At 50.2% G+C, this 18355-nt stretch overlaps 1 protein-coding gene across 1 annotated transcript in view; it reads right to left on the minus strand.

The window, feature by feature from the left end:
* Window positions 1–5946: 5946 nt before the first annotated feature.
* Window positions 5947–18355, minus strand: part of CACNG3 (calcium voltage-gated channel auxiliary subunit gamma 3) — a 62228-nt gene continuing 49819 nt past the window's right edge. The window contains exons 2-4 of the mRNA XM_065412454.1: window positions 13486–13569; window positions 9757–9897; window positions 5947–6458 (exon numbers count right to left, since the gene is read on the minus strand). Coding sequence (XP_065268526.1) covers window positions 5947–6458; window positions 9757–9897; window positions 13486–13569 — 737 coding nt within the window. The remainder of the gene's footprint in view (window positions 6459–9756; window positions 9898–13485; window positions 13570–18355) is intronic.

Consider the following 18355-nt stretch of genomic DNA (forward strand, 5'->3'; position numbering starts at 1 on the left):
GAGCTAAGATCAGTGCCTGTGTAAACAAATAAATAAATAATGTAAGATTTCCTTAGGTGTTACATAACCAACCACCCAATGAAAGAAGTTGTGCAAAGCCTCTGTCCTCAGACTATTACACGGCAGGTAAATTAAGATGCTTCCTTCTTCTGTGTCTTTTTTCACTGTAAGTCTTTTCATTCCTTTGTTTTTAAATATTTCCCCAAGATCTAATTGCTACACTTCCTCAACTGTTTTTAATACATGCAATCAGCGACTACTGCAATTAAGAGGCCTAATTAGCATCTGAATAGTTCTTCTTACACAAAAAAATCATTGCACTGGTAGCAAATAAACCTTAATGAAGACAAAAAAATCTTTACATAATCTAAAGCCACTTGTAATCATGATCTTTTATTGTAAAAACTTCTCTCTCTTTAGGTTGTTTGAATAGCTCTTCGAGGGACTCTTCTGTATGCAGCGCTAACAATGAGATGCTAACCAGTGCTCTCTGAACATAGCAACACTCAACAGCCTAAGTAAAATACAGCCTTAGAATCAGATTCTTATGTAGCTGGTTGCACATAAAAAACATTGTCCTGTTCTCCCAGCCGGCTGGGCGATACTCCAAAGGACAATTGTGCTCTGTAGATGTCAAGAATGGGTTTGATTTTTCAAATCAGTCAAGTGGGACGCAGGTGCACGAGTAGCAAGTCATGTAGATTTCTCACCAGGAAGGCAGTTTGTTGACTCTTCATTCAGCTCGTATGTGCACAAGTTTCCTTTGCCAGGAGTTCACCCCAAATCTGTGAATTAACCAGGAAAAGTCTGCTCTTAAAAAGATCCTGAGAAAGCATAGAGAGAGTGAGAGAAGAACAACAAAAGTCATGCGGGGCTGGAGAGGTTGGGGAAAAACTCAAAGCTGAATGTGTCCCCTTGGCTAACTGATGCCTAACGAGGCACAGGAGACAATTCCGGCACATGCCTGAAGGGTGTGAGCAGCAAGCAGAGTAATTCTGTAGTGTGGAGCAGGGGTCACCAGAGGAAATTAAAGAAAGGAAAAATTAGGTTGAATGTCAGGGGAAATTTGCTGTGAACAAATCCTGCGAGGAGTAGGACAGTCTCCCAGGGGAAGGGCAGAGGCTCATTTGCTGGAGACGTTGAGAGCTAACCCTGGACAGAACATTACAAAATGCAAAGTAGGGACCAGGGAGCGGAACCAGCTGGCCTCATCAGATTTTCCATCTTTCGTTTCTGTGAGCTGCTGAACAAAACCGCACAAACATTCTGCAACACTCGGGGTGCTAACGGAGAAATCTGATCGGACAAGCCAAATAACCAGAGCTGTCGTCACATGATTAATTGATTCCATCCCCTCAGAACAACCCAAAAGGTGAGGAGTTTGGAAAGAGACATGCCTGCTTCTGTGTCAAGTCCCAACCTTTCTAGCACCCCCCATGCTTCTGTCTTGTGAGCAAGCGGCTTAGGGACCCGTTCCTAAGGCTGGAAATTAGCACAATGTCTTCTGGTGACCTGTACACCAATGAGAAGTAGTTTAGGAAAAGAGTTTAGCCTTTAGACAATAATATCAGTTGCTGGTGTACATTGACTTCAGCAGAGGGAGGACAATGCTGGGGATCTGGCCTTTTGTTTCTAGCTAGACTGGGAGTATGCAAGGGAGGAAGTGTCCTGTAAATGCACATTCTTAATTCGGCTGTGAGGTACTGACAGAGATTACAAAGGACACGCAAGCCAGACATCACATCAGATCCATTTTCCTGTGGTCCGCAGCCCCTGAGGGGGTCCTCAGACTGTGTCTAAGATTTCCAAAGGAGTCTGCACCTTGATTTGGAATTTTCTAGGGGTCTGCAAATGAAAAAAGGTTGAAAACCAACCTTCTACTGTTAACAAAGCAGGAAAGTAAATGGAACAGTTCCTCTTCCTCCACGTTATCTGTGATTAATAGAATAATAGAACTGTAGGGCTGGAAGGGAACTCATGACATCAGCGGGTCCAGCCCCTGGTGCTGAGGCAGGACCAAGTCAACCTAGACCATCCCTGACAGGTGTTTGTGCAGCCTGCTCTTAAAAATCCTCCAATGACGGGGATTTTACAACCTCCCTTGGAAGCCTATTCCAAAGCTTATCTATCCTTGTAATTAGAAGAAGTTTTTCCTAATCGCTAACCTAACTCCCCCTTGCTGCAGATTAGGCCCATTACTTGTTGTCCTATTCTCAGTGGACATGGAGAACAATTGATCGCTGTCCTCTCTAGAACAGCCCGTAAGATATTTGACAACTGCTATCAGGTCCCCAACTCAGTCTTCTTTGCTCAAGACTAAACATGGCCATTTTTTTTTAAACTTTCCTCACAGCTCAGGTTTTCTCATTATTGTTGTTCTCCTCTGGACTCTTTCCAATTTGTCCACATCTCACCTAAAATGTGGTGCCCAGATTTGGACACAGTACTCCAGCGCTGAGCAGCGCGGGACAATTCCCTCCCGTGTCTTACACGTGACCCTCCTGTTAATACACCCCAGAATGCTCTTGACACACATTCCGTCGGTGATCCACAATCTCTGGGCTGCCTAATCAAGCCCTGTAAACCCACCCCTAGACAAAGTCTCTCCAGCAAGCCCGTCGTGCTTGTCAGAAGGTTAAATGAGATTTCAATTAAGTGCCATGACAAATTGTGAGGCCAGCTGCTTGGAAACTGCTTCCATCAGAAGATCTCTGCTCCAGCGAGACAAGGTGGCTGCTCATTTCAAACCCATTCTCTGGCTGCATACACATGCCCTGACATTTAACGACTAAACTTTTTTGTTGTTGTCAGTCCTCGCCTTCCTGTAGCTGTCACATTGTGCAGGCAGCCAGCACTTCCCTTCAAAGGCAGCTCAGAGGAGGCCCTCTCTAATGCTGACTTCTAAGCCCAGCGATGTGTCAAATGCAGCAGACAAAGTGAAGCCAGGAAAATTGGTCCCTGCTGATTTTGCTATTGCATACAAACATGGCATTTCCTCTGCAAAGGAACCAGGCCAGGAGTGCCTGGGGGTATTCAGTCCCCTACCCTGCTCCCAGACAGACCGGATGTCCCAGGGCTGTCCTGACTTGGCACCTTTAAGAAAAAATGGCATTTTGGCCTGACCTTAGAGCAGGCAATGCCCTGTTCTAATTCTGCTTTGCAGTGGTTCAGGTTGGGTAAAGCATCTGCACGCTGACACCTAGGGCCCGACCATCAGCGGCAAGGAGCCATGCTTTTTTTGCAGCATATTTTTATGTCCATGCTGTAAAGCAAAAGGAAACCCGCACAGCTGCAATCGGTCCTCTGCCATGCAGCGTCCTTGGCCGGTAAGTGCACATCGCTCAGAGGCTGAGTTCACCAGCAGTGAAAATCGAGGCATTCCTTCTGCCATCAGATGGAACGAGCAAGCATGGGCACCATGGCCTCTGCTGCCAGGGGACCATGACCTGGAGAAGGAGGAATCCAGACAGGCCAGAACAGCGAGAGCAGCGGCCGGGTGTGTCCTGGGACTTCAGACTCTGCATTTGGCCACTTTGGGTTAAAGGAGCAGACTTGTGTGCAGTGATTGAGTCATTCACCCTATATATAGTTCTGTGGTGGGCAGATGGGGGGTTGCTTGCTGGGGCAGTGATGGGTGGGGGAAGATGTTCATTACCTATACCCTGACTAAATGCCCCAAAGTTGGAGCAGGAGGAGCAGGTGACAGGCATTCAGCACAAGAGGCAGGAATGCTGCGCTGGGGAGACTCCTGGTCTAAATAGGTCCCTACACTGTTGCTTTTTGGCAGTTGCTTTCCTGAGTCTCCACAGCAGTGAGTCCAGTGGTCACCACAGGGGATCGGCAACTACGCCTCTTGGGTTCCCTGCCCAGCTGTGCCACTGACTTGCTGAGTGACCTTGGGCAAGTCACTTACCCTCCCCATGCCTCAGTGGAAGGTTCCTGTCTCACAAGGGGCTGGGGGGCTTTTACAGTTAAAGCTTGGGGCGCCCTTTGAGATCCTCAGGCTCTGTCTAAACTTCCAGCAGCGCATAGAGTGCAGGCACGATCCGTGTCAGACAAGCACAACTGCACAGAAGCAGCCATGCCAGGGTGGTGTATCTATTTCGTGTACAGCACTTCTTCAGCCACTGAGAGGAGCCAGGAGCAAATGCTCAGAAGCTATGCCTGACAGGGCTTTGCTAATGAAATACTTCAATGTGCAGTTCTTCACTCCTTCAGAATAAATCTTACTTCCCTAGAGTGGCTTCTGCCCCATAGGACACTCAAAGCACACTGTAGACTGTGTATGTACAGACCTTGTTACACCCATCCCTGAAATGCAGCCACCTCTTTGGCAGCACAAGGCAGCTGTTGAACAGTGCATGGAACACTGCAGAACAGGATGTGATAGTTTAATTGTATGTAACTGCAGGGGAAAGTCAGGAGGCAGCATGTGATGGAATTTGGCCAGGTTGCCATGATTAAAATCCCTTCTCTTGTCAAAAATTGCCTTGGGCTCTTTCCTGATGAGAAATGGTCACCACCCCCGATTTAACCCTAGTGTGAGTACCGCACCTGCGGCGGCACAGCAGGGCCCCGGGCTCCAGACAGGAAGCCACCTGCTGATAAGTCCTAGCTCGCCACCACCACTTGCTGCAGTGGGCTCACATCCAAGCACTGAGCAGGCTTAGCACCATGCTTAGCTTGGAAGAGCTGAGGGTGCACATCCTGGGATGGTGAAGCTGATTTACCTGCTGCTGAGCAGTGTTCCTGCATTACAGAACACGCATGTTCCTTTGCTTTCTCTTTGCTGCACCTTTCGGAGTGCTGATAGGAAAGCTCGAGGCTGTATTGTAAAGTGCTTTGTTTGACACATTTCACGATTTCCCAGCTGTTCACAGCAGCCTGAGAGTGAGTTGCTCATTTAGCCAAGTAACTGATTCGCCAAACTTTTATTGTTACTTTTCTCTTTAATCTCCCAGTCAATTGAGACATTCTTCATTACAGACTCATACACCAGTGACACGCAGATCACTGCCAGAGGCTCAGATGCAAACCCAGCTTCTAAAATAAGACTAGGCCAAACATCCCCTCCTTAATTGTGCCCACACATTCACTTGTGCGTGTGTGTGTTAATTTCAGGGAGCTATTTCTTTCAGTTTAACATCAGCGGGTAATCAAATGCAGTCTAGTTACTACTAGTCATTGGAGGGAATCTGCTTCTTAGTCCATTTACATGATCTGAATGGAATGCACTCTGCCCCCTTACACCCCCCCCAAAAGCCCTTCCAAAACCACAGAAAATTACTGAAAGGATGTTTCTTCCAACCCAACATGAAGAAATTGGATTCCAAGCTATTTAATGCATGCACGAAATGCCAGAAAGAAACCCAGACCCAAGCGCTCCATCCATTACAACAAGGCAAAATGTTTGAGCCACATGAGCGCTCATTACGTTAGCCGACTCAGTGCTTCGTAACCTGAACTTCTAGGCAATTTCGCATAAATGTAACTATCGGGTTAATGGTTCTCACAAACAAGGCTGTCTCCAATGTTGCCATTGGGACATACAGCGAAGGTAACACTGTGATTGTTATGATCAACATGAACAATGGTGACTTTGAGAAGTCACTGTCCCAGAGGCCACTCGAAACCACCCTGCCAGTCCTCAGGGGCCTTGCTCCCAGGAAGTCACAGCAAAGCCGATGTCCCTTTCCAACCACAGAAGGAAAAGGGGCGGGATTCTGGGGCCCAAACACCGTTCAACCATAAACACAGTGGCCTGGCCTGGTAAGTGGCATTTAAAGGGAGGGGCGGGGCGGGGCGGGGAGCCATTTAGGTTTGTTCTTTAAAAACGGAGCTTCACTGGTAACACCATCACAAGGATCATGTCATGCAGCCAGACAAAACGCCTCTCCCTACTTCCCTGGCTGGCACAGCGCCTGAGCGGCGTGGGGAGGAGCTGGCTCAGACTGGTGTGGTTCGTCTGTTGGCTGGGTTGTTGTGCAATGACTCCTTGAACTCTTTGGGGATGGAATTATGGATCTGTAAAAAAGTGTGATCCCGCTCCGAGTTGAGCAGCGTCCCCATGGTCACCTTGGAAGGATCCCTGGAGAGGGTGAACAGGGAGATGTCGGTGGAGGGGATGGTGCTGAACCCTTTGCTGACAGGAGACAGATCCCTGGACCTGGGCTCCGTGGAGCGGGAGCTGGATCGCCTGCGGAACCGGTACCGGTAGGTGGGGAGGCGAGAAAAGGCCGACTTCTTCAGGAGCTCAGAGTGGGACTTGGCGCGGAGCTGGCGGTGCTTCTCGATGTACATGTGCACAGCGATCACCCCCACCATCTCGGCGATGATGAAGGACAAGGCGCCAAAGTAAAAGGACCAGCCGTACGAGTAGCTCTTCTTGGAGTCGCTCTGCCCCGGGTCCCCAGCGTTCGCCGAGATATAGACTATAATCCCAATTATGTTACTGAGACCTGAGAGAGAGAGAGAGAGAGAAGGAAGGATGGGCTCCCTTTACAAGTAGCATAAGTCACTGGGCTAATAGAACATCTCTAACCCATTCAGAGCAGGTCAGAGGCTCAGAACGTTTTCGACTAAGTGTATTTCCGTCAAAGCCAAAACGTTTTGTGGAGCCGTAGCAGTTTTAACAAGTTTTCGTCGGTAGGTTTCTGAGGTGCAAGCTCCCTGGTCACTTGACAAGATGGTGAGAGAGAGACGACACCACAGCCACACCACATTTACTCATTTACTCTCCGGAAATGGAGGTCTCGACACAATTCCGTTTTGTGAAAGCGTCTGAGGTGGAACAAAAACAAGTCTGGAAACCGCAAATGTTGTCACAAAATGGCATTGTCACCCTGGGCCCACCACTAGTCAGACATCAGACAGCCCTGGGTGAAAGCCCCGTTCGTTCTGTCTTCTAGGGAAGGTGGCTTCCTCTGCGGCTGGAGCGTTTCACAATGTGGACAAACACCGAGCAGGGAGGGGATTGTGAGACTTCCCCTGCTCTCCTCATGTTTTATTTCTGGTCTCTGGCGTTCAGGCTCAGGCCTGTCCCAAATCCAGAAGACTGGGACTGGTGGCAGGTGTGTGTGTTTATTTTCCTGCGTCTCAGGATTTCTTGATTCTGGCTAAGACCCTAAGAGTCAATGTCTGCTCCCTGGGGGCTGCCTCCCTGAGGGGAAGCAGGGCACCCTGGGAAGCTTCTAGTGGGACATCCAGCCTGTTTTCCATAATAGGGGCCAGCCACGGGGCACGCGTACACTGCACCTGGGAGAGTGTCCCCCAGTTTGGGTGGACAAACGCTCTAGTTCTTCTCCAGCTCGCACGCTGAAACAAGCAGCAGAGCCGGGGGTGGCACACGTGGGGGCTTGGGCTGGCTGCCTGAGAACGGACCGGCCTTGAACCCCGTAGCACATACTTGGGGGGCTAGCCCAAGTGCCACATGTGCTGCCCTGGGCTACGCGGCTACGTTCAATGTGCTAGCTCAAGCCGAGCTCGAACGTGTCTGCCTACCTGAGCTGGGAAGCACACTCCCGGCTGCAGCGTAGACGTCTCCACAGCTAGGCCCTGCACAAGAGAGCAGGGTCAGGGGGTGCACAAGGAACCTTTCCCCCAATGAGCTGCCCGAGCAGGGACAGCTAGCCCTGCATGCTGGGGGCTCGTGGCAGCATTGTGCCTCCTGCAGGTCACCACGGAGAGGTGCGACTCCACGTGCACACGCCACATCGGCCCCCTCTGGCCCTCAGCGAGTTCAGATAACAGCATCAGAAGCACGTGGACTGAGGGACTTTTCTGAACCAAACCTCCAGCCTTTTGGGTCTCTAAGCTCATGTGTGTGGGGGAGGAGGAAACAATAATTACTCCTGTCCTTTTAATTTCTAGTAAGTCTGGAGGTTCCACAGGGGAGCTGAGCAATTTTTGCCTCCACAGCAGAGCAGGTGTGGTACTTCCAGGGATTGGAGTGAGGCTCAGCCACTTGCATTTGGATTTACTGAATGAATCGATTTGGTTCTGTCGGTTGGTTTCTCATCTACATCACATGCTCCTGTCAGCCAAAGGAAGGAAACTGACTGGTCTCTTTGGGGGAAGAAACAAAACAAAACTTCCTTGAGACTAAGACATTGTCATAAAATAATCAGCTAAAGTGTCGGAAAACATCACACCCAGAAATGAGGAATCCCGGAGGGACACGCTGTGCAAAAGAGCCTCGTTTGCCTCTGAAGATTGCAACTGTCCACCTGCCTAATGCCCACATTTCCCAGCCCTTGGCATTCCCAGCGGGAGCTCAGCCCCCAGCCCCCAGCGTGCTGATCCCTTCTGAAAATCTGGCTGCTTTGGTGCCTAACTGGGAGCGGAGCTCTTTGGAAATCTGACCTGAGGGGATGTCCACTTGGCAAAGAAAGCCCTGGGTTGCGGCGTCTCAGAGCTTGGCTCAGTTGACTTGGGCTTGGGCTGCAGGATTAACAATAGCAGCATGCACGTTTCCCCTCGGGCCTGCCAGAGCCCAGGGGGGAAGGTCTCTCGGAGCGCAGATTCCATACAGCCCCACAGCATGAGCCTGAAATCCATTGACTTGGACTCTGGGACTTGGTGCCGTGGGTTCCTCTTTGCAGTGTAGACGTACCCTGCAGGGGGAGGGGGGCTAATTGCTGTGGGAAATTTGGCCTGTGTTGTACCAACCAGCCTGGAAGCTGGGGGAACCCTCCTGGGAAGAGTCCTAGAGACCTGCAGGGAGACGGAGATTCTTCGGGTATGTTTTTGAAGCCTGTCCTAGAGCTCTAGGGACAGGTTAAAAAACCAGTCCCCGAGAGATGATCATTCACAGCTCAGTGTGATAAATGTATGGGGGAATTTCTACAGAACCCTATTTGGTTGCTGAAGGACCCTATTGGTTTAATCTCCGCCAGCTGCTTTAGGGCTTTTCCATAAGGGACATGATGGGAATTGAGAGACAGAGTCTCTCACCTCTACGTCAGTGGTTCAAATCCAGACAAGGCCAGTAGTGAGCCAAGGTTGCTGCATGACATCTGATGGCGACCTCACTGAAAAACCTATTAACTAGCCCCCTTGCTGGCCGCCTCGCCAGGAGGGACTGCTTCTTGTCAGGGCAGAGGCACCCCGGTATGAGGCTGCTTGGGGACGGGTGTGACACTGGTGTGACACTTAGTCTGCACCTGCCGTGGGGATGGAGGGCCAATGACCTTGCTGAGGTCTGAGCATACCCAGCCCTTAATTCCCAGGAGCTCCGTGGGTATGAGAGAGAGGCAGAGCCGGACAGGAACACCCAGCCCTGCCCTCGGGGCAAAAGGGGAGTTCGGTCTCCATGGCCACCCCTTACACATGGACCCCCTGCCCGAACAGACATGTAAAGCAGCAATCTCCTCCTCCTTCAGACGCCTCCCTAAGGCCCACTTCTGTCGCAAGGCCTCTGTAATTGCCCTCCAACAACGACCAGGCCCATGGCCAGCAGGGAACATGACACAACTAATGTGTCTGGTTTATTTATGCCTTTAAATAGCCTCCCCTCTACCCTGCAACTTGTCACCAGATACACAACCACCCACTCCTGTTCCTGCCCCCCTCATCCGCCTCGCTGCCTCGGCTTGTGTGCCACACCCAGTTCTTGTGCCTTGTTTTAGGGTTTAAGGTGCTTGGGTAGGGACTGCGTCTCACCAGATGCCTGTGCAGCACACAGGAGGACGGGGCCCTAATCCTGGGCGGCTGGAGCCATGCAAATCCTGAGCAGTTGTGACTCGGGCGGGAACTTACCTGCAGAGACAAAGAAGATCCCAGCGCTGAGAATCACGTTGTGTTTGCTCTTGTAGAATTCGCTGGCGGCCACACACAGGCCCCCAAAGAACAACAAGGCCACGCTCAGGATGGGGAAGATGCTGGATGCTCTCACGGCACCTAGCCGGGGGAGAGGAGAAGGGCCCCGTCAATCATCATTCGCACGGTCTCACGGGCCCTGTGAAAACGCATGTGCAGCTCCTTGGCAAATCAGACACTAGTGACGGAACGGCTAAGTGATGGGGAGGCTGGCTCTCTGGTTCAAACCAGCAGGGTCTGATCCTGCTCCCATTAAAATCAATGGCAAGAATCATAACACTGGAGAAGTACCGGGCTGGAAGGGACCTCGAGAGGTCACCTAGCTCCTCCCCACATGCCGAGGCAGGACCAAGTAAACCTAGCCATCCTTGAGAGGTGTTTGTCCAACCTGCTCTTAAAAAGCTCTAGTGATGGGGATTCCACCTCCCTTGGAAGCCTGTTCCAGTATTTAACTATCCTTGTTGTTAGAAAGATTTTCCTAATATCTAACCTCCATCTCCCTTGCTGCAGATTAAGCCCATTACTTCTTGTTCTACCTTCAGTGGAGGTGGAGAACAATTGATCACCCTCCTCTTCATAACAGCCCTTAATCTATTTGAAGACTGTTATCAGGTCCCTGCTCAAACCTCTTTTCTCAAGACTAAACATGCCCATTCTTTTTAACCTTTCTTCATAAGTCAGGTTTTCCAAACCTTTTATCATTTTTGTTGCTCTCCTCTGGACTCTCTTCAATTTGTCCACATCTTTCCTAAAATGGGGTGCCTGAAATTGGACACAGTATTCCAGCCAAGGGCTCACCAGTGCTGAGTAGAGCGGGATAATTACCTCCTGTGTCTTATATATGACCTTCCTGTTAATATACCCCAGAGTGTTATTAGCCTTTCTCACAACTACATCACATTGTTGACTCATCTTCAATTTGTGATCCACTCTAACTGCCAGAGCCTTTTCTGCAGCCCTGCCACCTAGCCAGTTTTCCCGCATTTTGTATTTGTGCATTTGATTTTTTCTTCCATTGACTCCCACTGATTTCAGTCGTATATGCTTGGGAGCTAGAAGGTCGCAGTACAGTAAAATGCTTGGGGCCTGGGAGGATTGAAGGTGCATTGAGCTGGTTATGACTCCTTGATGCTGTGCCAGCATGGTGTGAGTTAGAGCAGCATAGAAGTTGCTCTAACTTATGCCACTAAGGGACCTCAGAGCAGTGGAGGGTCACTTTCCTCCAGTACACCCTCCTCTGGACACACTCCTTTTGCCACGGTCGGGTGGGGTCAGTTGGTGCAGGTGCTGACTCCACCAGGTTTATGCCAAAGGAGAGTTCCCCTTTGCAAGGATAATTCCCTGCTGGCTGCTTATGTGCAGAATCTGGCCCTTTGCACGGCTTGAGCAGCACAAAGGGTTAAGAGCATAACTCAGGGTCTCTAATGAGGTTTCTAATAATAATAATGAAAGTCCCAATGCTGCCAGTGGGTCTGCCCAGACCTGCAGGATTGGGGCCTAAGGTCATCAACACTGAAAGGACCGGCTACTGCCCTCTGGGACAACCCAGTCCATTCCTTCCCCAGTTATTGCACAGACCTTCTGCCTGTGCTGCCCCCACCCCCGACTTTAATCCTGCCCAGAGAACAGCTCTGCAGACAGGCAACTTCAGGACCTGCTTCAGGGTCCATGAGCCAGCAGTGCCAACCCTGGCCACCATTCAGAACGATGAGTCAGGCCCCTCAGAGCATGAATTTGTCTTAAAAACAAGTCTGGTTCTTTTTATTTGCCTCCTGGGCTTTGAGCCTTTCGGGGTCAGGGTTTCCAGCTTTTCCCACACAGCCAGCAGGGCTAGAAATGTACCTTTTATTTTAAACAGAAAGCTTACATTCTGGTATAGTCACATGACTCCAGGTGCTGGGGCTTTAGGAAAAACACCACTTCTCATGAGACTGGGGATAGCACTGAGACTAGCAGTACTGCCAACCCCAAGCATTCAAAAATCATGGATCAGATCCCCCCCCCCCCCCAATGAAATCAAGAGCTTTTACCAAAGAACACATCTGGAGTTCTTTTTATTTGCCCTCTGGGTATTCCAGGCATGCTTTCCAGCTTTTCTCCACATGGGGACTAGAAATTTACTTAAAAAAAAAAAGAAACCTGAGACTCTCCAACAACAACATGACTCCAGGAGCTGGGGCTTTACGTAAAAAACCTTTCCTCTTCAGCCAAGCCATTTCAGTACCAACTTTGGAGGCATTAAGCCCAGGCAGTTACAGAGAACAGGCCCTTTTGCCTTTTTTAATTGGACTTGTAAAGGTTTAGGCCTTCAAAATGGCCAACGTTAATTAATTCAGCACACTACTATCTGCTGCTAAAGCAAAGGCATTTAATGGGCTGTGCTCGGGTTTGGGGTTCTCTTCTCCCCGTTAGGCCCATTAAAATAAATCCAGGGATTATAGAGCAGCCCCATTAAAATGCAATTCTGGGTTTTTTTAAAAAGGCTTCTTTAAAAAGAAAAAAATGCAGGGCGGGGGGGAAGTTAAAAGCTAATCTGCTAAAATGAAAATGTTTGCAGATGTGTGGTGTGCGTGCATATCTGTGCTATTGTGCATGCTTGTGTGTGGGTGTTTGGCGTGCATGTGTGAGTGAACATGTGCGTTTGTAGTGTGTGCGCATAGCTACAATGTTTTTTTGCACATGTGGGTGCATATCTACCTGTGAGTTTGTGTGCATCTGTGTCGAATGCATAGGTGTCCATTTGCACGTTCGTGTTTCCATGTTTATTTGCACACACATTTGTGGAGGTGTAAAAGGGATATGGCTCCTTCTCTCAGAATCTGGCCCACCTCCACTATTAGGTCCCTTTCATATAAACACCCATTTGTTTGCTAGATTTCCTGATCAGGTGAAAAGCCAGGGCACCCCAGAAAGCTGGAGTGTTCTGCATTTCCTGGGAGGTCTGCCAGGTCTGTTTTCATTCAATCTACTTGCAATTGACTGCTGTTGGCAGAAGACATGCCAGAGGCTTCAGATCCTCACCTCACTGAATGCCAACAATTTCCAGAGCTGGCTGCGGAAACGCAGGACACAAAGGAGGAGAGGAATCACTGTAATAAAAAAATCCTCTCGCAGCAAAATTGCCGGGGCCTAACTCCTGACGCTGCAGCAGCTGCAGGCTTCCTGGGAGCTGAGGATACTGGGCATCTTACAGGACTGGGCCTGGGAAAGGGCGGGACAGATTTGAAAGGGGACAAAGGAGAAAGATGCTTAAAGATGCTCATCAGATGTGACATCATTACACCAACAAACAGAAGGTGCCATTTACTCTGGTCAGGAGGCATGAACCGTAGAAGGACCTTTGCTGGTCTGCTCCTATAATCAGATGGCAAGAACCTGTTGGTGTTGGTTCAAGCAGCAGAAAGCACAGCTCCTGGCCAGGTATGGGCATCCCAGGCAGCGCCACCGAGTGGTAGAGGCAGAGCTGATGCCAGCGTGTGTCTGTATATTATGGGAATGAAAGGAACGGCCAGAATTCAGGGAGGGAGTCACCGTTTTGGAGAGTGATATTAATATTTCATATACTCTCTCTCCAGAGTCGTAGAGCTGCTGCTCTCACTCGAGGGTCTGAGCGCACGCCGGGAGGTAACAAGCAGCATCGCAGTGGGCCGAGTGTAGACACAGACTTACGTAGGAGGTACTCGGACGTGTCTTGCTCATAATCCGCATCTTCCGGGAAATGATCGATTTTTTTACACACTCCTCGGAATGTTCCTAAGGAAACACAAACCCAATGGGCGCATCAGTGGTGTTTTCAAGATAAAAATAATATAATATAATATAATATATGGAGATATACCTATCTCATAGAACTGGAAGAGACCCCGAAAGGTCATCGAGTCCAGCCCCCTGCCTTCACTAGCAGGACCAAGTAGTGATTTTTGGCCAAGATCCCTAAGTGTCCCCCTCAAGAATTGAACTCACAACCCTGGGTTTAGCAGGCCAATGCTCAAACCACTGAGTGAGCTATCCCTCCCCCCCCAGATGGCTCAAGGAGGGTTCGAGACCCACTCTGGGGATGAGCAGAGAAGGCGCAATGGAAGGTCCACAAAGCCACCTCCCCACTACACACAGCTTCCATCTGGATGGCTTCCCTCTGGGTTTAACACCAGCAGCTGAGCTATCCAGGGAATCAGGCTCCAGAGCTGCCTCGGCAGCCCATGTCTGAGGATTTGACTTTAAAACTTCTCCCCTCCCTGTAGAGCTTGGCCTGGGAGGCATCCCCCAAGATCTGGCTTTCAAGTGCCTTCTGTCCATGGGGCAGGCTACCCTGGTTCCTCACGCGGCTATTGCTGCTCTGCCCTGGCCACTAGGAGATAGTAACTCTTGGACATTCCTGGCAGGGTTGGGGTTGTGATTGTTTCCCAAGGCAACACAGCCTGCTGTGCTACCAATAGCAACCTCTCTTGGCGGTCTTGAAAACCTTCCCCTTATTCATGTCCGCACTCTGTTACGACATCCCGCTGCCTAGCGGTGGGTCAGCTAACGAACAGCCACCGAGCAGGTGGGCCGGGTTGTGACACTGGCTAGTCCCTCGTGGAATTCCAGGCACTGGAATCGCTAGACGAGGATTCGTTAAGCCCCAGGAACCTTGCACAAAGATCCTTTACCACAGGCCTCTGGCCTCTCGCTCATCCCCGTGTGGCCCAGGTATGAGCCATGGGCTGGCAATTCTAAACTGCCCATCGCTGAGCTCCATCCCACTGAGAGCTCCTCAGTAAACTTCAGCTTCCCAGCAAATAAAGGTTGGGTGTCAACTAACCTCTGGAGCACCCAGCGTCTCCATTTCACTCAGCAGGGCCAGGAGCTAACCAGGGCAGGATCTGCTCCTATTCTGAACCCTTTATTATTGGCACTCAGGAGTCTCACACACAAGAGAAGGCTGAAGGTTAAAAGTGGCACCCGCCATCTGCCATCACAGCACCCATGAGCACCCGAACTCTCCCCACGTTCCTTCCCACCCCTCTCCTGACAGGCTCGCAGATTCCTGGCTCCCTCCCTCCCCTCTGTGGGTGCTCCCCGAAGGCAAGGCACCCAACACCCCCCCACTCTGATGGGCTCCCAGAGTTCTGTGCGTTGCACAAGCACCCACTGACCCAGACCCAAACGTGGACACCGGAGCAGCTAGGAGCTGGCGCTGGGAAAGAGCTATGGGGAAGGACACACAGGTACGCTCACACCAGGCACCTCACGCAGCTGCAGCCCCCTATGCCCCACTTGTCGTGTGACGTCCAATCCTTCCCTCCCCTCCCTTGCACTCTGGGGAGGTCATCAGAGCTGAGGTGTTCCACTTCCCCACTGGAGAGCTCTGCTCTTGGGTGGGATTTGCTGCACTGTGGTCGATTCCCGTGAATTCACTTTGCTCCGTCATTTCCAGGGACGCTCCTGTGACCTAGCTGCATCTGCAGGGAAGCCTGACAGATTTAACTCTTCCCAGCTTTGTGTCCTTGGCTGTGGTGCTGACCCTTCGTCACCTCCACAGCAGCCACACCCGCACAGGGTCACATTGGGGCAGCGGAGACCCCCGTGGCTCCATGCTTTTCCTAGGCTCCTGGAACGGGTGGAGTTGACCATCAGAACGTGTTGCTCTCTGAAATTACATGTCAACTCCCCCAGTGAGAGGAAGGCCTGTTTGCTCCAGGAAGCTACCACCGTTTGCTGTCAGTGATCACCTGCGACTAGTCGTTATCGAGCCAGGCTGGGTTCGGACCAGGGACTTTCAGGGAAAATTTGCTTTCCCTTCAGCAAGCCCCTGAGCCGGAGCAGCAATCGGAGTGATGACGTTCTGTGCACCAGCTATTCCTCTGCAAGGGTAACTGGGTACCACGCTCTGCCTGCCCGACCCCTTTCCTGCGCTCATGGGTGGCAGTGCTGTGGGCTGTGTCCCCCATCCCTGAGGAGGAAGCAATTCCTGTAATTATTCTGCAAAGCTTGCTGGGACATAGGTGCTGAAACTAGAGGTGCTGGGGGGGGGGGCCTGCCGCACCCCCGACTTGAAGTCGTTTCCATCATAGGCAGTTTGGTTCAATGGCTCTGAGAACCCCCACTCGACACATTGTCCCAGCGCCCCTGCACTGGGATATTGAAAGTCACAGTATAAATGTAAACTGTGCTTATTTCTTTTAATAGTCCCAGGCGCTGCGATCTTTACTGATCCCCTACGAGATTCAGCTGACCTGTGTAATGGATCTAACCTGAGCGGTTTGCCCTCTGTCTGGCCAGCCATGCTGCACAGTGGTTGCATTGTTGTAAGTGGGCTGTAGCCCACGAAAGCTTATGCTCAAATCAATTTGTTAGTCTCAGGAATCATAACATTCAAAAACCAGTGGGAGAACACTTCAACCTCTCTAACCACTCAGTGACAGACTTGAAGGTGGCAATTTTGCAACAAAAAAACTTCAAAAACAGACTCCAAAGAGAGACTGCTGAACTTGAATTAATATGCAAATTAGATACAATTAACTTAGGTCTAAACAGAGACTGGGAATGGTTGGGTCATTACACTAATTGAATCTATTTCCCCATGTTAAATATCCTCACACCTTCTATGGGTCATCTCGATTATTACTTCAAAGGTGTTTTTTTTCTCCTGCTGATGATAGCTCATCTCAATTAATTGATTGGCCTCTTACAGTTGGTATGGCTACTTCCATGTTCTACTTTTCATGTTCTCTGTATGTATAAATATCTTCTGTCTGTGTGTTCCATTCTATGCATCCGATGAAGTGGGCTGTAGCCCACGAAAGCTTATGCTGAAATAAATTTGTTAGTCTCTAAGATGCCACAAGGACTCCTGTTCTTTTTGCGGATACAGACTAACACGGCTGCTACTCTGAAATCCCCCATCTCTGGCTGCTTCCCCATGCCGCTCCCCTTGACATCCATGGGAGAGCTGCTGGGGAGGTCAAAGTCAGCAGGACAGCAGCCTCGCTGGGTTTCAGCCAGGATTGGGACTAAAGAAGCCACAGGAAAGGCTGGTCTCATGGGACAGATTCTGATCTGAGTTGCACAGGGGATGTTGACACTGCAGCTGCTACAGCACAACTTGGTGCTGCACCTGTGCCACTGGAGAGCCCTGGTGTGGAGACCCTTCCAGTGATGTCGGATGTATCTTCCCTCAACGTAGTTAAACCACCTCTCCGAGAGGGGAGAGCTCTGCTGATGGAAGAATTCTTCCGTCGACCTGGCCACGGGGTTGGGCGCAACATTTTTCACAGCCCTGAGTGATGTTGCTAGGGTGAGCTAGATTTTAGGTGATCAGGCCACAGATGCAAATGTGGATAACAGCAACGTAACCGCAACCAGGATCCCCTTAGAGCTGGTGGAAAGAATCCCTGCAAAACATTTTATTTCATTGGAATTTGCTGATTTGTCAAAATTAAAATGTTTCACAGGGACAGTCTGATTTCAGCTACGTTCCTCTTTAACCCGTTTCAAAACCTGCCTGCCAGGAACACTTCCTTTGGAAATCTGCCTGGTTTCATGCCTGCATTCCTGCCCAGATCCTTGGCAGTGCACCTGGTGGGCAGCTGGAGACCCCAGGGCTTCCATGGTCCACGGCTCTGGGGCAGCCTGCCAGATGGACTGCCCCATGGCCAGGGGCCTCAGGGCTTCCAGGCTCTGCAGGAGTTCTACCCTTGAGCCAGGGCTCCATTCCCTTTTGCAGAGAATTTTGAAATTTTGGGGTTTATTCCAAATCATTATGAAACCAAATTTTGAAATATCGAACTCATCCAGGAAATGCCATGACCTGTCTCTGCCCAGCTCTAGTCCTTTTCTTAATATTTACAACCACAGAAGTTTGTGGAGATTTGTACAGCCCCTAGCACCCCAACCCAGCATTGCACTCGAGCATGTGCTTAATTTTAAGTTGTCTCATTGAAGTCAACTGGGACTGCTCAGGTGCTCAAAGAAAAGCACATGCTTAAAAGCTGTGCTGGATACAGGCCCAGGGGGGCACCCAGTGCTCCATGCATATCTCAGACTCCTCCAGTTTTTCACTGGTGTAACTCCACTAGTCGCAGTGAAGTGACTCTGGATTTACAACAGTGTAACTGAGATGAGACCTGACTCCCAGACTTTCAGAAGCATCTTCGAGAGAACCCTCTGAGTCATCTCTGACTCCTCGACGTGGCTGCGTGGAGTCCCAGGGAAAGAACTAGCCACAGAGAGGAGCACAGCCACCGTCACTAGCAGGTGCACATGTAAGTCCGAGCAGGGAACAGAAAAGATACCATGGGACTAGCTGAGCAATTACGATTCTGCAACAGAGCTCAGATTTCAAGCACTCAGATTCAATACAGACTGTCAAAAATGCAAATGATGAGTAAATTCAAGGAAATTGTAATCTGTTCAACACATATACAGCACACAGACTGACTCAAACACAACCCGATCCAGCATACACACACTGCACACATCCTGACCCAGCATATATACACAGTGCCATTATAAACACATGTTCTGACCCACCACAGGCATATGCCCCCCAGCGCGCGCG

This window comes from Emys orbicularis, chromosome 10 (genome assembly GCF_028017835.1).
Source record: "Emys orbicularis isolate rEmyOrb1 chromosome 10, rEmyOrb1.hap1, whole genome shotgun sequence".
Lineage (NCBI taxonomy): Eukaryota > Metazoa > Chordata > Testudines > Emydidae > Emys > Emys orbicularis.